Raw genomic sequence first — 20,000 nt, forward strand, 5'->3', positions numbered from 1 at the left:
CTAGAGGTCTCCTGGACCAAGATCAAGATTCAGGACTTTGGGGGCCTGTTAGGGGAACCCGTTCAGTCGATCCATGCTTGCGGCGAGGACGTTGAAGTTACAGAAAGTTTTACATACCTTGGTAGCGTAGTCCATATCTCTGGGTTGTCAGACCAGGAAGTCAGTAGACGGATTGGTCTGGCAACAGGAGCCATGAACTCGATCAACAAGAGCGTTTGGAGATGTCTGTACCTATGCAGAAGGACCAAGTTGCGTGTCTTCAAAGCCTTGATACTACCAGTTTTGCTCTATGGAAGCGAAACCTGGACGCTATCCAGTGCCTTGGAGTCTCGCCTTGATGCCTTTTGTAACAAGTCCTTTCGCCGGATCATGGGGTACAGTCCCTTCGCCGGATCATGGGGTACAGTTGGCAGGACCACGTGTCCAACCGGCGGTTACACCGTGAGACTGGCATGGGACCTGTTACTTGCATAATCCGGGATCGCCAACTCAGGCTATATGGCCACCTAGCTCGCCTCCCTATGGACGACACTGCCCATCAGGTTGTCTCTCTGCGAGACAACCCTGGGTGGAGGAGACCTGTGGGACGACCTAGGAGATCATGGCTTGGACAGCTCGACGAGACCTGTCGCGAGGAATTAGAGATGGGCCGTGTTCCTGCCTGGAGACTCACCTCGAGGGATCCTCGTGGCTGGAAGCGAAGGGTGGATGCGGCCATGCGCCCCCGTCGGCGTTAGCCCCTTGATGATGATGATGATATATATATACATATATACACACATATATATGCATATATATATATATATATATATATATATATATATATATATATACACACACACACATATACATATATACATATATCTTTTAACGATTGGTTCATGTCTGAGCTGTCGTGGTCACAGTATGATACTTAATTGTAGTTTTCATGTTGTGATGCTCTTGGAGTGAGTACGTGGTAGGGTCCCCAGTTACTTTCCACCGAGAGTGCCGGTGTTGTTGTTGTTGTTGTTGTTATTGTTGTTGTTTTTTTTAGGTAATCATTCTCTCTGTTTTATTCGGGCTTGGGACCAGCACTGACTTGGGCTGGCTTGGCCACCCATTGGCTAGGTAGGCATTCGAGGTGAAGTTCCTTGCCCAAGGGAACAACGCGCCGGCCGGTGACTCGAACCCTTGAACTCCGATTGCCGTCGTGACAGTCCGACGCTCTAACCATTCGGCCACCGCGGCCTTATATACATATACACACACATATATATATGCATATATATATATATATATATATATGTATATATATATATATATATATATATATATATATATATATAAGTATAAGTAAAGAGATAGATATAGATTAGGTAAATATCTGCATATTAATAATAATAATAATAATCAATCAATGTACATAAAAAAATAGAAAAATATATACATGTATTTATGTATATTTATGTTTACACACACACAAATATATATATATATATATATATATATATATATATATATACATATACACACACATGTGTGTATGTATGTATATATATATATGTGTGTGTGTGTGTGTGTGTGTGTGTGTGTGTGTGTGTGTGTGTGTGTGTGGGGGGAGCCGGAAAGATGGGCCCTACAAGGGTATGGTAAGTGGCGAGCTTAGGGTGTAAGGTTGACAACCAATATGTCTGGACTCCTTTATTATATTGCATGATGGAGTACGGCTGCGCCGAGGAACGAGGTGTTGCTCCTTGGCTCCCCGCAGGGAGTCTGCCTATCATATCCATAGTGGTCTAAAGATGGGCATAGATCACGTGCTTAACATATGACAGTCATTGGTGATGAAAGGTAGTGTTACAACAATGCATAGCTATTGTGGAAGGGGATAGACAATACAACATTGGAATGTCTAGTGTGGCAACAAGAGACGAATAAACAGGACTTACTTATATGAATGTGTGTGTGTGTGGGAGTATAGGCATGTGTCAATACATAAGTTTATACAAGTCATGTAGAATATAACAACAGATAAATAGATTAACATTGGCATACATATTTCAGTAACATCACATATATAAAGCTGGGTTACAATATATGTGTGTGTGTGTGTGTGTGTGACGCGATAGTTCAGTGGTTAGAACACTGGCCTCCGACCCTTGTGGTCCCGAGTTCAATTCCCTGTCGCGGCGGTCGTGAAAATGCCTATATGCTCCGACTGCTGGCCGATCTCACGGCGAGAAAACATATCGGCTTGGGAAGTTCGCCGCCATGACAAGTGTTAGAGCGCCAAACCGCGGTTGATTAGGAAAGGCATCCAATCAGGCAAGGGTGGCACTGCCAAATCTTCTCAATAGTGAATTGAGAGAGGCCTCAGTCCTGCAGTGGAATGAATTGATATATATATATATATATATATATATATATATATATATATATATATACACACACACATATATATATCAATGACATCCAGGAAAGGCATCCAGTCATGCAAGGATGGCACTGCCAAATCCTCTCAATAGTAAATTAAGAGAGGCCTCAGTCCTGCAGTGGAATGAATTTATATATATATATATATATATATATATATATATATATATATATATATATATGTATATATATATATGTATGTATGTATGTATTATATATATATATATATATATATATATATATATATATATATATATATATATATATATATATATATATATATATATATATATATATATATATATATATAGCTTTTAGCCCACCTTTAACTCCTTTTGACAGGTCTGGACAATCTGCCAAAATTTCCTAGGTCATCATGGGCCTCCTCCACCCAGGATTTTCTCGAACAGAGACAACCTGATAGGCAGGATCATAAACGGGTAAACAATCTAGGTGCCCGTATAGCTTGAGTTTGCGGTCCTGGATTGTGTAGATAACAGCTGCTATCCCAGTTGGTTGGTTACATGGTCCTGCCAGCTGTACCACATGATCTGGTGCACGGACCTGTTGCAAAAGGCATGAAGATGCAAAGCCAAGGCAAAACTGGCAGTATCAAGGCCTTGAAGACAAATTACCTTCTGCACAGGTAAATACTCTTGTTGACTGAGTTCATGGCACCTACTGCATCTAGTGACTTCCTGATCTGACAGCCCAGAATTATAGACTGCACTACATAGGTATGTAAGCTCTCAGTGACTTCGATGTTCTTACCATAAGCATGTATCAGCTGAACAGGTTCTCCTAGCAGGCCCTCAAAATCTTAGATCTTGGTTTGGGTCCAGACCTCAAAACCCAAGGGCTTTTCCTACACTGATGAATGTAGTCAGTGACCTTGATATTATCTAATGTTGCTCAACAGTGACTTTGGATAGTAGCTCTACTCATTATCCAGTCAGTGCAAGTGTTAAAAAGTGATAGTGCAAGGACACAAACTTGCCTCACTCTTGTATTCAGGAAAGAAGCTCACCATCCCCTACCACATTTTGCAGTACTTTCAGTACAGAATTGTAGGAATTTTCATCTTAAGATCTCCCAGAGAGATTGGTCATTGATTTAAACCCTTTAAGTTTTGGGGCTGTGAAACCGACACCCTCCCGGGGTTTCCAAATAAAAGAAGGGGGTTTTTCGCTTTTTGGCGGGAGAGGGACCCTCTTTGGTTCCAGAAACCCAAAACCTAAGTCTTCCGTTTCAGATTCCCAGGGTTAACCATTCAACCGGTTTTCAAAAAATCTAAGGGGCTTTTTGGGATACGAAAAATAAGATATGAGCAAACTGGGGGCATTTTCCCCCCTTCAGTTTTAAAAAGGGGGGGGGGGTTTTTTGAATCCCCGAAATTTTTGCCACACCTCCTCTATTTGGTTCCACAAATTTGGCCCCTCCAAAAACTTTAATTTCCAAAGGAAAAAAACCCAGATTTGGCAAAATTATGATTTCAAACTCAATGGGCAAAACCCCGCTTAGTTATGAGCCAAAACTCATTTTGCTACATTGTTATTTTGGGGGTAGCACCCCTAAAAGGGGCCATTTCCTGGTGGGTTTAAAACCCCCACAGCCCCAACCTTTATCCCTGGATCAGGGAAAAGATATGTGCCACTCCCCCTCACCCCCCGTGATTTTTGGACCCACCTGCCTACTTCCCCCTTGGGGGGAAAGGGGCTGGGGAAATGTTTTTTTGGGGTTTTCCATTTTTTCCCCCACCCCCCAAGGTTTTTTTTTGGGGGGGAGGGGAAGGGACCTCATCCCACCTTACCCAGAGGCCCCCCTTGGGACCCAAAGCCCCCCCTTTCGGGGGGAGGGGCTTTTCCCTCCCCCCCCATTCCCCCTTTTATTACTCCGGGTTTTTTTCAAAGGACCTCCGTAGCCAAACCCCAAAAGACTTCGGGGCCCGGTGGCCAGGGAGCACTGGGGGAGCCTTATCATACCTGCTCCCAATTCCAGGGGCCAAAGGCAAAAGCCACCGGGGGGTGGGGACCTGGGAGCTTAATGCAACCTTCCCTTTTTGACTACCACCTGTTTTAACATATATCAAGCATTACCCAATAAAAACACACCCCCCGCCACACACAACCAAAAAAACCAAACCCACACAAAAAAACCACAACACACACCACCACCAACCAAACCCCACACACAAAAACCAAAACAAAAAAAAAAAATTTTAAAAAAAAAAAAATTTATATATATATATAATTTATATAAATATATATATATATATAAAATTTTTTTTATATATATATAAAATTTATATAGTATTTTTATAATATAATATTATATTTTTTATATAATAAAAAAATATATATTATTTATTTTTAAATATATATTAAAATATTAATAAAAATATATTATATATATATTTATATCTATTTAATAAATATATATATATAATAAAATAATATAATATATTATATATATATAAAAATATACTTATATTTTTAAAACCCAAATATATATATATATATATAAAATTTTAAAATTAAAATATATTATATATTAATTATATATATATATTATATAAAATTATATAACTATAATATTAATTATACAACAAAATAAAAAATTTTTTTATTTAAATTTTAATTATAAATTTATTATTAATTTTTTTTTTATTTATATATTTATATATTTTCAAATTATAAAAAATTTGTTTTTATAAATTGAATGGTTGTATGTATATCTTTTTGGACGTTTTTAAGAATATTTGTCTTTGACCTCGGACCACGACAACAAGCAATTCGTTGCTGATTTCAACACTTCCCAAGTAGTAAGATCCTTCAGTTTTTCCCGGGTGCCTTTAAAAGGTTTTTAACTGACTGGTAGGGAAAAGGTGCGAAGAGGCCGTTTGTTTTCTTGGGTAAGTTTTTATCGGGGGAATCCGACCAGGATAGAGGGGGCTTCAAAAAAACCCCCGGCACCATTATATTTTTTTTTTTAAATCAATATTAATTTACTTATCCCTAATTTACAATCTTCCTTTCCCTCCCCCCCTTACTCCCCCCTTCTTTTCCCCTCCCTCCCCCCCGCCCTCCTTTTTTTTTTTTTTTTTTTTTTTTCCCCCCAAAAACCCCCCCGCCCCCCCCCCCCCCCCCCCCCCCCCCCCCCCCCCCCCCCCCGCCCCCCCCCCCCCCCCCCCCCCCCCACCCCCCCCCCCCCCCCCCCCCCCCCCCCCCCCCCTCTTCTCCTTTTTTTCCCCCAAAACCCCCCCTTTTTTTTTTTTTTTTTTTTTTTTTTTTTGTTTTTTATTTTTTTTTTTTTTTTTTTTTTTTTTTTTTTTTTTCCCCCCCCCCCCCCCCCCCCCCCCCCCCCACCCCCCTTTTTTTTTTTTTTTTTTTTTTTTTTCTCCCCCCCCCCCTCCCCCCCCCCTTTTTCCCCCCCCCACCCCCCCCCCCCCCCCCCCCCCCACCCCCCCCCCCCCCCCCCCCTCTTTCATACACGTACATTTATCCCCCAAAACAACACAATATATAATTATAAAAATTATAATATATTATATATATATAATTATTATATAATATAATATAAATAACCAATAACCACACACACACACACACACACACACACACACACACACACCCAACAAAATATTTTTAATATATAATATATATATAAAAAATTAAAATATTATTAACACACATACACAATTTTATATATAAAAAAGTATATATTAAAATTTATATATATATATATATATATATATATATATTATATTAATTTTACCCAACACAAACACAACACACCACACAACAACCACACACAACACACAATATAATTATATATATAATATATTAATATATATATATATAAAAAATTTTTAATATATATTATATATATAAAATATATTTATAAATATATATATATTTATTATAAATAAATATATAACCGTGGTTTGTTGTGTGGTGTGTGTAGGCATTAAAAGGCGCGACATAAACAATTAATTTTGGGATTTGGGGTAGTGTTAAAAATATTTTAAGGGAAGAGAAAGAAGGAATCTTTTTAAATAGCGATTCTTTTAATGAAAAAAAAAAACAACAACAAACAAACAGTTAAATCCAACAGCAATCTGATGAGGGTATTAACATTCCGTAGTGCACAAAATTTCATTATATGTTTTAATAATGGAGTAAGCAACTTACAAACGTGGTTTGGTTCTTTCTTGTTTTCCGTGAAGACCTAACAATGAATGGGTTACGTGAGCATCGTAATTGAACACACCACAGGTCCGCGGTTTTTCCGCGCGCACGATGATTACACGATGTTAGCTTTATTAGCATGCGCTGATACTATAGTTGTTGAATAATATTAGCTTCACATTTTGAATAAACGATATTTTTGTTGAATATTACACTCATGTCAGTTATTATTACACTCTTGCCCAAGTATTTTCCGTTTAAAGTTTTGACCCATAAAAATTTTTTATATTTAAAAAATAAAAAAAAGGCAAAAAAAGCAGGTAGGCGAATTATATCACTCAGTTGGAAATATCTTGTAATCGTAATAACTAAACCCAAAAATGAAAAATACTTCAAAGTCACTACCATAGTTCAACTAGATTTGCTTATGTAATTAGGGGATTCAGAGAGAAAGAAACCTGCAATAAATAATATAAAATTACTACGTAATTGGTACTTATTTATTTACATTAGATTTTCTTTTTAATAATTTGATGGATTATGGATTACGCATCCCAAAACCCGAAATTTTTTTTTCCGGGCCCCATGCCTTTTCCTTTTTTTTTGCCCCTGGCCCCCTGAAACCCGGGGTCGAAGCTCAGCTTCGCATATAGGACTTATCCTTATCCTTACCAGTTAAATGTGCATTAGAATCTGAAACATAATGTACACACTCAAGGAGTACACGCACTTTGTCAAAGATTTGTGGGCGGTAAACTCTCGTGCGATTGTGCCTTAGGGATATGTCACAAAATCACGCGTCAGTCATCTCTCGTCAATTCGTTTATTTCTCACTGCTTTTGCAGTGGTATGTATTTTTATTTCTTCATTTTGACAATACTGACTAATTTACATAATGTTAAGCTAAAAGTCAGATATTTCATTTAAATGAAATTAGGTCTTACAGGAATAATACTGTTACAAGGTTTATAATAAATCTCGAAAAGTGTTTAACATAGCGTGCGTCAGGGCCCTTTTCGATTACTGAAGGGCCCATTGCTACTTCAGATTAAAATCAGGCAACTTGGACAATCCATTGATTAGACAATTTAGTCAGTGTAATTAAGTGCTAAAAATGTGAAATGACACCCCAGATCCTAGATACTGCCAAGGGCACCTAGTCTGGAAACCACAAGTTAAAAGACCCTGCTTGTTTTGTGAGAAATTGATTGTGCCTTAACTTTCTTTTCTTTAAAGCTAAACGTGCATGTTGTCTTTATATGTATTTTACAAAAAATAATTCCCTATCACAAATGTCAGAGTTAAGGCATTTAACCATCACACCTTTTCATCTCAGACAAGGGGGGAAAGGAAGGTGAAGAAAAAAAAAAAAAAGGGAAAAAAAAAGAAGGGGGGAAAAAAAAAAGGGAGACTGGTAATTATTTAAAGGAACATAGGAATCTCACAAAAGAAATAAAATTTGCTCCAGCAATTGACGTGGCGCCAAGGGCCAGTATCATTGATGGTGACTACGGCGCAGTTCCTGTCAGACCTTTCCCACCAGCCATTCCAATCCCAGTTCTGGTAAGAGGCCGGAGTATCTGTGAAAATGCAATGTTTTGGGTGTATTAAGGAAATGCAATTGAAGCAGCCTTGCGTTCCGTTGGAAAATACGTTATAATACTGTGAGCTACAAACAATACGCTCGAACGGAACTGTTTGTAGCTCTATGGTGATACTCAAATGTTTTGCGTTTTTAATTTTGTGTTTAAATACATTTACTGTGACTTTTCATGTGCCAGTGTTTAAAATAGTCTTCTTTTTATCTTTATAAGTTTCTTAACATTTAATGTCCGTTGCTTAGCTTATTATGTTATATAATACAAGTCAAGAAGTGTCCACTAGCATTCCATTAATCATAACTTCATATGGCAGAATTCATACTGAAAAATATACCTTGACATTCTACGTTATCCGTGTTTGTAAACAATATACGCCCTCTTGGGCGTAGCGTCTGTGCCAAACAGAGCGCAAGGTCGGGAATTATATACTGGTATATAACTAGTTATTCTGATATTATTTAGCCATATATATGGAAATTATCAGAAAGAACGGGGGGGATTTTGGGTTTTAAAAGTTTTAAAAAATTTGGTTCCAAAGGGGCTGACAAGAGTAAACTCTTTTTAAAATTTAAAAGAACAAGTAAATTTTAAAACATGTTAAAACAGTAGCAATCATCAAAAAGGCTTACTATCAGCATAGTGCCATTCTCCTTCCTTTTCCATGTCGTTGAGGCCGATCAGGGCTTCCCATACAGCAAACTTATTAAGGAGCTCAAACAGGAGATCATTCATTTTCTGGTCCTGTGAAGTATGACATTTTACTTAGAATGATTTGCCTGGTATTTAGTCTCACTTATTTTTCATTATTATTGACGTAAGAGCCAAAAGCTAATTATAGTATTTTATTCAGAATGATTTATCGGATATACACTCACATATTTTTCATTATCATTAATATAAAAGGCCAAAGTTGATTTTGTTGACAACCATATACTCACCCTAACAGCTACGAGTTTCCCGTTCTCCTTTTTGCATTCTTTATTAGCATCGAAATAGTTCAGGCGAGTGTGCATCAAGCGAACGTATTGGGTTCCATACACGTAATAGCCTTGCTCCTCCGCTGTTGGAGAGGGTCCCTTAACAATTTTTACCAAAGGTACCAGTAAAAACCTTTTTTTATCTAGGCCATTAACGAATGTAGGCAATTCCAGGGCCACCAAATGTGACGAAAATAAAGGCTTCTTTATTGGAAATCGTAAAAGATTATATTGAAAGTGTTTTTTTTTCTACAAATAACAAGCATACATTTAGATCTTTAAGCTGTTGTTATTGTTTTTGGAGAAGAATTTTTATATTCGATTAATTACAACAATATATATAAAATTGGGGGTGTGTTGTTTTGGTGTGTGGGTGTGTGTGTTGGTTGTGTGTGGGGTTGTGTGTTTTGGTGGTGTGGTGTGTGTGTGTGTGTGGTGTGTGGGGGTTGTGTGGGGGGGTTGTGGTTGGTGTGTGGGGTGTGTACAAAAACCCACCACACAATAAAAATTGTATAATACTATATATACATAAAAATTTTAATAATGTTTTTAATGTATATGTAAAATTTATGTTTAAAATTACATATATATTTTAATGGTTGTGTGATATATATATAAATAAATATTTTATATATATATTTATATATTATAATAATATTATATATATTAATATATATAATGCATTCTCATAACTATACAGCTCATATACATGCCAAATTTTTAAATATATATATGGTGCAATATTACTGTGTGTACACAAAAATTTATTTATTTATATTCTGTGCAACACCACACACACCCCCAACACACACACCACACCACCCAGCGCGCGCCCCGCACGAGCACGCACGGCCGCACGCACGCACAAAAAAAAATTATGTATATGTGCATACATATAATATATATAATATTTATATATATATATATAAAATTTTTAAATTTTGTGGGGGTTGTGGAAAATAATAAAACATATATAATAATATATATATATATTAAAATTTATATATATATTAATATATGTATAATATATTTTGGTCTGTGATGAGAATAAAAGTATTGAGAAAAATTGCGACAGGGATGGTGCTAGGAAAAAACAAGGAAAAAACCAAACCGAAGACAAGATGAGCGACAATATCAAAGATTTTTTCGGGTTGTCGATGGTACAAGTGGAAAAAAAGCGCAAGATCGGTTGAGTGGCGAAAGGGGGAAGTCCGGGTTTTGGGTTTTCCCAAAACATGGAAACCCGTTTTGATGATTTTTATATAAAAATTTAATAATAACATAATATATATATATATATATAAAATTATATAATATATATATGTATAAATCATTTTTTTATTGTGTGTGGTTGGGGTTTTGGGTGTGTGGGTTGTGTGTGTGTGTGTGTGGTGGGGGGTTGTGTGTGGGCGGTGGTGCGGCGTGCGTGCGTGTTGCGTGCGTGCTGCGTCCGCGTTTTGCGTGCTGTGTGTATGTGTGTGTGTGTGTGTGTGGGGTTGGGGTGTGGTGTGTTGTGGTGGGGTTGTGTGTGCACATGAATATAAATAAATAAATATTTATGTGTACACACAGATATAATTTATATATAATATATATATATATTTTTATATATATTTTATATTTTTTTTTTATATAATATTTAAATGCACCCATTTTTATATTAATATGAGCTAAAATTTTTATTATTAAATATATTATAATATATATTATTTATATATATATTATAAAAATTATATTATATGTAGTATATGAAAAATGCCACACCCACAAAACCCCCCACAAACCCAACACACCACCAAAACACACCACACCACCACAACACCCCAAAAATTTATATATAATATATAAAAAATTTATATATATATTATATATATATATAATTTTAATATATATACTTTTTTTCCGCTGAGCACTGCTTAAAAAAACTATCGAAAAAAAAGAAAAAGACAATTCCCCCCCCTGGATATCTGAAAAAAAAACACAAAGGGAAATTAAAAACAAAAGATGCCTAAAACAAAGGGTATCAAAAATCCATTTGAAAAAGTAATTTACAAAAAAAAAAAATAAAAATTCAAAAGATTATTGCGACAAGATAAGGAAAAAATTTAAATGAAAAATTGCCAGAGAATTGAAAACTTTTTCTATCAATAAAACACTAAAGAAATCTACCAAGGAGACGAAGCATCACAAACGAAAATTTTTAAAACCCCAATGGACATACAAAATGAAGATGGGGTTTTTTTTTGTGTGATGGAAGGAATCAAAAAATAGATGGATAAATTTTTTTCCCAAACCCATACAAAAAGGAAAAAAGATCTAAAACAAATTAATTGGACCCCAAAGACCGAAAATAAACCACCGCCACTACTAGGGCGAAGTTATAAAAAGCCATAAAAAAGTAAAAAAAAAACAAGATCCCCGGAATAGATTTAAAAAACAGCAAAAAATAAATTAAGAATGCTGGCGAAAGTTGAAAACTTTCACAAACTCTGAAAAACATATGGGAAAGAAAAAGAGCCAAAGAATGGGTAAATCAATCTTTACCCCAAAACCCAAAAAAAAAAGGGCGCACTCCAAGCAACAATAATCGACAATTGATTTTTAAGTCCAACAGCAAAATTTGTTTAAAATTATTGCTGAAAGAATGAATTTAAAATTAAGAGAGGAAATTGCAGACGAACAAGCAGGTTTTTTGCCCCCGGGGAAAAATACCAGAAACCAGATTCCAAATCTAAAAATTTATATAGAGAAAAAAAAGAGAACATAAAAAAAAACCCTTTTCCTATGTTTCATCGATTATTGAAAAACTTTTGATTGTTGTCACGATTCCTCTGGAAAACATGAACGTATGAAAATTTTCCCAAAAAAATCATCCAAAATAAAACCTTTATGGACCAAAAAACAAGCAGCTGTAGAAAAACCTTATGGGGGAAAAAAAAAGGTTGAAGTCAAACAAAGGGGTGGGGAGGGTTTTATTCTGTCTCCGCACCTCTTTTAACATTTTATTCTGAAAACTTTAGAGAGGTCTCTAGAGAATTTTGAAGGAACTGTGGATGTTTTGGGGGGATACAAAAAATTTAAATTGAGGACCCGTTATTAATTTTAATTTTCCAGCAGTTCATGAACTACAACAACTACTGTTTTAAATTAAGAAGCAAACGAAAAGGTGGGTTGTTTTTTAAGCCAAGAAAACTAAAATCATGAAGATTCAAAGAAACGGCAAGAACAATGTGAAAAATTTTAAAAATCAAGGAAAAAGATTGTGGGAAAAAGTGAAAAGAGTTCACTTATCTTGGGTGTTTTAATAATACCCTAGATGATTTTAACCCGGGGATAAAAAGAGAATTGCCCTTGCCCAAAAAAGCCAAAAACCCAAAAAATTGGGGGTTTTTTTTTATTCCTCATTTTTTTAACACAACCAAAAAAAAAAAAAAAAAAAAAAAAAACCCCCAAATTACTGGAAAGGACAAGATAATACGGAAAAAAAATTTGAGGTTAATTTTTAACCAAAAATTAAAATTTTCCATGGAAAAAAAATATTGGCTTCTGAAGGGTGGTGATGGAAAAAGAGGGGAAAAGGGAAAGAAGACAAGGGGAAATCAAAGTTTTGGGGTTTTTCAGGACGGGAAAAAAAAGGGGGTATTATGGAAGAGGGGGGGGGGCCCCCCCCCAAAATGAAGTTAATGAGAAATAAATTGTTTAAAACTTTGTTGGCATTTGGAAAACAAAAAAATACATTTTTTTTTCATGTATTTTTGGGTGGGATTGAACTTTTGACAGGAGGGGTGAAACGGAGGGAGGGCCCCAGGGAAAAACCGGGACTTTTTTTGAATACTTCATTTTTACCGGGTTGGAACAAAATGATTGGGTGGGTTTGGCCCCCCCGGGTGGGGGATGGGGGTAACCTTTTCCCAAAAAAAGGCCCCCGGTTATAATGAATGATTTCCCTGTGAATCTTATATGCCCAAATTGAGGGGTTATTTTTAACAAACAAAAACAAACACAACCCCCACACACCCAATATTAATTTAAATTTTAAAATTTTTATTTTTAAAGAAAATTATTTTTTTCTTTTTACAGGTCTTTTTTTTTTATAATATTTTTATTTATTTAAAAATATTTAAAATATAAATTATAATTTTAAAAAATAAAAAATTTAAATAAATTTGGCATAAATTTTGATCCTTCTCTCCTTCCCCCCCCTGGTCCTCCCCCCAAAAAAAAAAAAAAAAAAAAATAAATATAAAATTTTAAATATTTAAAATATAATTTTATATATATATATAATATATATATTTTTTTTAATTATACTGGGGATATTATTTTAATATAAATATAATATATTAAAAAATATATTAAAAATTTCATAATTATTATATATTTGGTTTTTTGGTTTTTTGTGTTTTTTTTGGTTTTTTGGTTTTTTTGGGGGGGTTTGGGGGGGTTTTTTGGGTTTTTTTGGTGTTTTTTGGGGGGTTTTTGGATATAAGATAATGGAAATAGTAAAATAAAAATACAATTATATATTTTTTAATAATCAAAATATATATTTATTATATATAATATATTATATATATATATATATATATATAATAAAATATATTGGGGGGGGGTTTGTGTGTGTTTGTTTTTTTTTGTGGTGTGTGTTGGTGTGTGTGTGTGTGTGTGGGTGTGTGGGGGTGGTGTGTGTGTGTGTGTGGTGTGGGTGTTGTGTGTGTGTGGGTGTGTGTGTTTTGTGTGTGCATAAAATAGTAGGCAAATCTAGATAGAAAAGAGATACACTTATATATTTAGCGTAATACATTATAATTTTTTTATTTAAATATAGTTATATATTTTTTATATATAATATATATATTATATTATAAATATATATATAATATTTTTTTTTTTTTTTTTTTTTTTTTTTCCTAAAAATGGTTTTTTTTTATTTTTTTTTTTTTTTTTTTTTTTTTTTCTGTGTGTTTAAAAAGGGATAAAATTTTAATAAAAAAAATAATATTATTTTTTATACATATATAATTATATATATATATTTTATTATAATTTTATAAAATATATAGTTGTTTTTGGGGGTTTTTTTTTTGTGTGGTGTGGGGGTGGTGTTTGTTTTGTTTGTGTTTTAATATATAATATAATAATAATATATATATTTTTAAAATTATATATTAAAATTTTTGGGGTTGTTTTTTTTTTTTTTTTTTTTTTTTTTGTGTGTTTGTGTTGTGTGTGTGGTGTGTGGTGTGGTGGTGTGTGGTGTGTGTGTGTGTGTGGGGGGTTGTGTGTGGGGTGGGTGTGGGGGGTTTCTTGTGTGTTGTGTGTGTGGTGTGTGTGGGTTGGGGGTGGTGTGTTTGTTTTGTGTGGTGTGTGGGGTGTTGTTGTGGGTTTTGTTTGGGTTGGGGTTTAATATTAATATATATTTATTGTAATATATATATATATATATTATATATTATATATATATTTATTATATTATTTGGTGTGTGTGTGTGTGTGTGTTGTGTGTGGGGGTGTGTGTGGTGTGTTGTTCAATATTTTAAATTTTTTTTTATTTATTTTTTTTTAATTCTATGCACACACACAGACACACCCAACCACCAAAACCCCACACCCACAAACACACAACAAAAACCCACACACACCCACACACACACACACACACCACACCACACAAACATATAACAAATATAAATATATATTTTATTATAAAATTTATATAATGTATATAAATTTTTATATTTATATATATATATGTATATATGTATTTAAGTATATATGTACACACACACACACAAACCAAACCACACACACACCCCACACCCACCACACACGCACCCCACACGCACCACAACAACACACACACACACATATTAAAAATTTTTTAATTTTATTATATATATATATATATATATATTTTTGATGTTATTACATATATATATATTTAAAATATATTTATTTATATAAAATATATAATTTATATAATATGTCTATTATGTTATGGTGTGTACATTACTTATATAATTTTATATTATATATATTAATAATATAAATTTTTAAAAATAAATATATAATTTTATATATATTATATATATATATATATAAAAATATAATACTTATATTATATTTTTATATACATTGTATATGTCTATATGTTATGTGTGTGTAAATTATATATAATTAATAATATTAAAATTTTATAGATTAAATTTTTAGTTTTATTTTAAGTTGTGATAAAATAAAAAAAAATATATAAATATAAATATTATATGATTTTAAAAAATAAAATATAAATTATATATATTGTTTTTATATATAATATAGATTATAAAATTTTATAATAAATAATTTATACATAAATTTTAAATATAGATTTAATATATATATATATATTTATATAAATTTTTATAAATATATATTATTATACAATAATAAAATATATATATAATATAATTTTTATTAAAATATTATATAAATTATTAAAAACTTTATATGTGGTGTGTTGGGGTGTTGTTGGTGGGTTTTCTATATGATAAAGGTAAATATATATATAGATGAGAAGATACGCGCTTTATATTTTTGCAGTCTTTTGCTTTCCTCGGGAGTACTAAATTTTGGTGTAAAAATCGTGAACATATCGGGGTCCTTTAGGTTTATAATATATAAAAACCTTTAAGCTCAGTTCTTTCCCTGATTTTTTTTGGAAGGTTCCGTGTTTGTTTGGGCCCCCCATAATGCATAGAGGGCCCCAAAAATTTCTTTTCATCTTGATGAGGCTTGTACCCCCTTTTTCTTGATGGCGCCCAAACCCCGCTCGATCTGAACAGCCGACATTTTTCTTCGAAGGTCGCACCGCGGCCAGGCAAAAGGGGATGCTGGGGAAGGAAAGGGGGGAAAAAAAGGTTTTTTTTGGGAATTGATATCTTTTACTAGACACAAAGAATTGGTATTTCAAATTTTGCTAGATTGTTATTTTTTTAACACAAAAAAGTAAATAAATATAAGAAATGAACTCATTGATTTTTTAAAATATTTTCGTTTTTACCTTAGTTTAATCGAGCCAAAGACAGAACTGAAGTACTTTTTCTCATAGATAAAATTAAATTAGGGGATATTGTTTTTTTAAAAAGGATAAGACAAAATCCAAATTTTAAACGGGATAATGCACTTTTAATCAAAAAGAAACATATTAATATATATATAAATATATATAATATTTATTAAATAAATACTTAATACAAATACTACTACATAAACATAACACAACCACAAACCCCCAAACACACACCACACCACACACACACACACACACACACCACAACACCCAAACATATTATATTATTATATTTTAATATATATATATATAATATAATATAATTTGTGTTTGTTTGTGTGTGTTTTGTGGGGTGTGTTTGGTGTGTGTGTGTGTGTGTGTGTGTGTGTGTGTGTGATTATGGTGGGTGTTGTGTATGTATATAAGATATGCTACTGTGGGGAGACCAGTGCATACTGAAGGTACTTTGCCCCCTTTTTTTAAAAAGAAACGTCTTTAAAACCAATGGTTTCCTACCAGTTATGACCCATGAATCAGAAACATGGCTACAAAACCCAAATTTCTGGAAGGAAATAAAAGTGCCCAGAGAGGGATGGAAAGATGATCTGGGGGAAATTAACCCCCAAGAGATAGGGTGAGGGCGACGTGGGGTCAGGGACAGACAAAAATAGAAGTTTACTTTCAGCATCAAAAAAAAAGTGGCAATGGCAGGTCAAAACACGAAACGTATAACAAATGGGCAAAGGGAAATTAACAGACTGGGGTATAGAAAAATAAAAGAACCAAAGGGCCCGACCCCAAAGACAAAAATGGCGAGACGAAAATAAAATAAAATTTTTGGGGGGCCGAGCTGGAAACAAAAAACAAAGCAAAACAAAGTTGGAAAAAGTTGGGGGGGGCCTTCGCCTGCAGTGGATGACCCCGGGTGAGAAAGAAAGATTTTTTGGGAAAAATTTTTTAATAATAATATATATATATATATAAAAATATATATATATATTTTTATCTATATATAATTAATATGTATATATACATACACATATATTTATTTATCTATTTTTTTTTTTTACATACGAAATGTAATGCAGAAAAATGAAATAATGAGAAAAAAAAAAAAAATAAATATAAAACTAAAAGGATTTTTTCAAAATAAGAGGCAGAAATCTCCCTCAACACGGCTGGGAGACCCCCTCACTAACACACCGTACCACACAAAATAAATAGGCCCTCAAGCCCTTTTTCTAAAAATAAAAAAAAAAAAATGTTCTCGTTTTGTTTTTTAATAAAAAAGAAAAAAGAAAAAACTCTTGTTTACCTGTTTTTTTTTCAGATAAAAAAAAAAATAAAATATAAAAATAAAAACAAAAAAACCTAAAAAAACTTTTCTTTTTTTCTTTCGTACTTGCCCCCTTCCTGTCTAACCTCGATGCCCCAAAAAGAGCAAAGAAACGACCATGGGAAGAGATGTCGCCCCCCCCTACTGTTAATCTACATTTCCCCATCCTTTCCACACTGTGCCCCTTTACCCCCTTTTTTTTATTCCTTCTTTTCTTTATTTTTTCCTTTTTCCTGGGCCCCAAAAAAAATATGGGGACTCCAATACTTTTGGTTTGATCAGCCCCGCTAATATGTATCGTCGCCGGGGATTATAAAAAACCATTACACCAGAGAGCCTTGTGGACCTTTAACTGTTTTTAATAAGCCACAAACAAAAAAAAAACTGTCCACCGTTCATTAAACAGGCCTTTAAAAAAAAACCAGATGCAAATGAGCTGTGAAGCCCCGTAGCACGGCTAATAAAAAATTTAAATTAGTTTTTTTCTCCCCGGTGGTGCGTATTTTTTGTTTGCTATTCCAGTTTTGAAACTAAAAACTTTTATCGTGCGCCTTTAGGGGGGAAATAGAGTTTTTTTTTTTTATCGATTTTCTACGTGTACCCTTTCGCCCAACCTTTATCGACATTTTTCACCCTTTTCTTTTCCCAATTTAAGGCACGCGGAACTTCTCCCAAAATGAGGGCGAAATTTCAAATAAAAGCGATGCAAACACTATTCTTATTTCCCACGCATGCGATGCCCCAGGGCGTCAGTATCCGGCAACATCAAAAAGTTTTTTTTTCTTCTTCTCTTCGCTTTAAAAAAACTACGTTTTTTTTCCCGTAGGTATAATGACATGAACATAATCCGATTTTTTATTTTTCATCTCCAAAACCCCAATCTGTCACACACGAACCCCTTTCCCTCCACAGTTTTTTTTCTCTGCGTTACCCCACTCTGACGCACTGCGTCTCACAGTCCCCCCCTACAAAAAATCAGATGGTTTTCATGGGTGGGAATCCATTTGTTGGAAGCAAACAGAGGGGAAATACACTCCAGGCTGGGTCCCCCCAGGCTCAGGGAAAGGGGGTTTGCAACCAGAAGGAAAGCCCCTTGCTGGCCACGAACGAACGCTGAGGTCCATCACAGGGGGTCGAGTCTTCCAGTAATGCCCTGTGGAAATGAAAGGCGTCAAATGAACAACTTTTAATGTATGTTTTTTATTATATATCTACTATCTGTCGTCTATCTATCTACTTTCTGTCTATCATTTTTTCCGTACATATATGCGCACACAACACATTGTGTTGGGGGTGTTTGTGTTTGGGGGTGTGTGTGTTTTGGGGTTGTGTGTGTGTGTGTGGGGGGTGTGTGTGGGGGTGTGGTGTGTGTGTGTTTTTTGTGTGTGTGGTTTGTTTTTGTGTTTGTGTTGGTGGGGGTGTGTGTGTGTGTGTGTTGTGTGTGGTGTGTTGGGGGGTGTGTGTGTGTGTGTTTGTGTGTTGTGGTGGGTGTGGTGGGTTTTTGTTGTGTTTGTGTGGGGGTGTGTGTGTGGTGGTGGTTTGGATTGTATGTAATTGTATATATATTACGTAAATTTTATAAACGACCCACCCTCAAAACACACATACACGCACACACACACACACATACACACACCACACCCATCTATATATGTTTTAAAAAATTTTATATAAATATATATATATATATATAATATATATATTATATGTATGTATTATTGTTGTATGTTAGATTTGAAAAAATTTATAAGATTTTTAATTTTTTTTTTTTTGTGTTTGTGTGGTGTTTTGTGTGTGTGTGTGTGTGTGTGTGTGTGTGTGTGTGGTGTGTGGTGTGTGTGTGTGTGGTGTGTGTATTATATATTTCACTTGGCAGACACGTAGCATACTGAGGGGTATTTTTTGCCCTTATGTTTAAAAGAAACGTCTTTAACCATGTTCCTACCATTTGACCTATGAACAAAAACTGGACTACAAAACCAAATTCTGGAAGGAAACTAAAAAGTCCCAGAGAGGGGGGAAAAGACTGATCTGGGAATTACCAAGAATAGATGAGGGCGACGGGGGGTCGGGGACAGAAAAAAATAAAAAGATTTACTTGCAGCATCAAAAAGAAAAGTGGCAATGGGCAGGTCTTTACACGAAGACGGGATAACAAGGGAAAAAGAAGTACGACGGGTTATAGAAAAATAAAAAAAAAAAGGGCCAGCCCCAATGAAAAAATGGCGAGACGAAATAACTAAATTTGGGGGCCGAGCTGAAAACAAAAAACAAAGAAAAGACAAATTTGGGAAAAAAGTTGGGGAGGGCCTTCGCCGGAGGGGACTGCCCCCGGCTGAGATGATGAGGGTGATTTGAATTTTTATTAATATATATATATATAAAATTTTAATAATATATATATTTTAAATATATATATATATATATATATAT

General features: G+C 34.2%; 1 protein-coding gene across 2 annotated transcripts in view; it reads right to left on the reverse strand.

Moving 5' to 3' along the window:
* Positions 1–7,991: 7,991 nt before the first annotated feature.
* The window catches only part of LOC119597570 (collectin-10-like), a 37,252-nt gene continuing 25,243 nt past the window's right edge, over positions 7,992–20,000 (reverse strand). For both annotated transcript variants that reach the window (XM_037947147.1, XM_037947146.1), the window contains exons 4-6: positions 9,142–9,263; positions 8,833–8,944; positions 7,992–8,182 (exon numbers count right to left, since the gene is read on the reverse strand). In XM_037947147.1, coding sequence (XP_037803075.1) covers positions 8,025–8,182; positions 8,833–8,944; positions 9,142–9,263 — 392 coding nt within the window. In that variant the 3' untranslated portion in view covers positions 7,992–8,024. The remainder of the gene's footprint in view (positions 8,183–8,832; positions 8,945–9,141; positions 9,264–20,000) is intronic.

The sequence above is a fragment of the Penaeus monodon genome, chromosome 39 (genome assembly GCF_015228065.2).
Source record: "Penaeus monodon isolate SGIC_2016 chromosome 39, NSTDA_Pmon_1, whole genome shotgun sequence".
NCBI lineage: Eukaryota > Metazoa > Arthropoda > Malacostraca > Decapoda > Penaeidae > Penaeus > Penaeus monodon.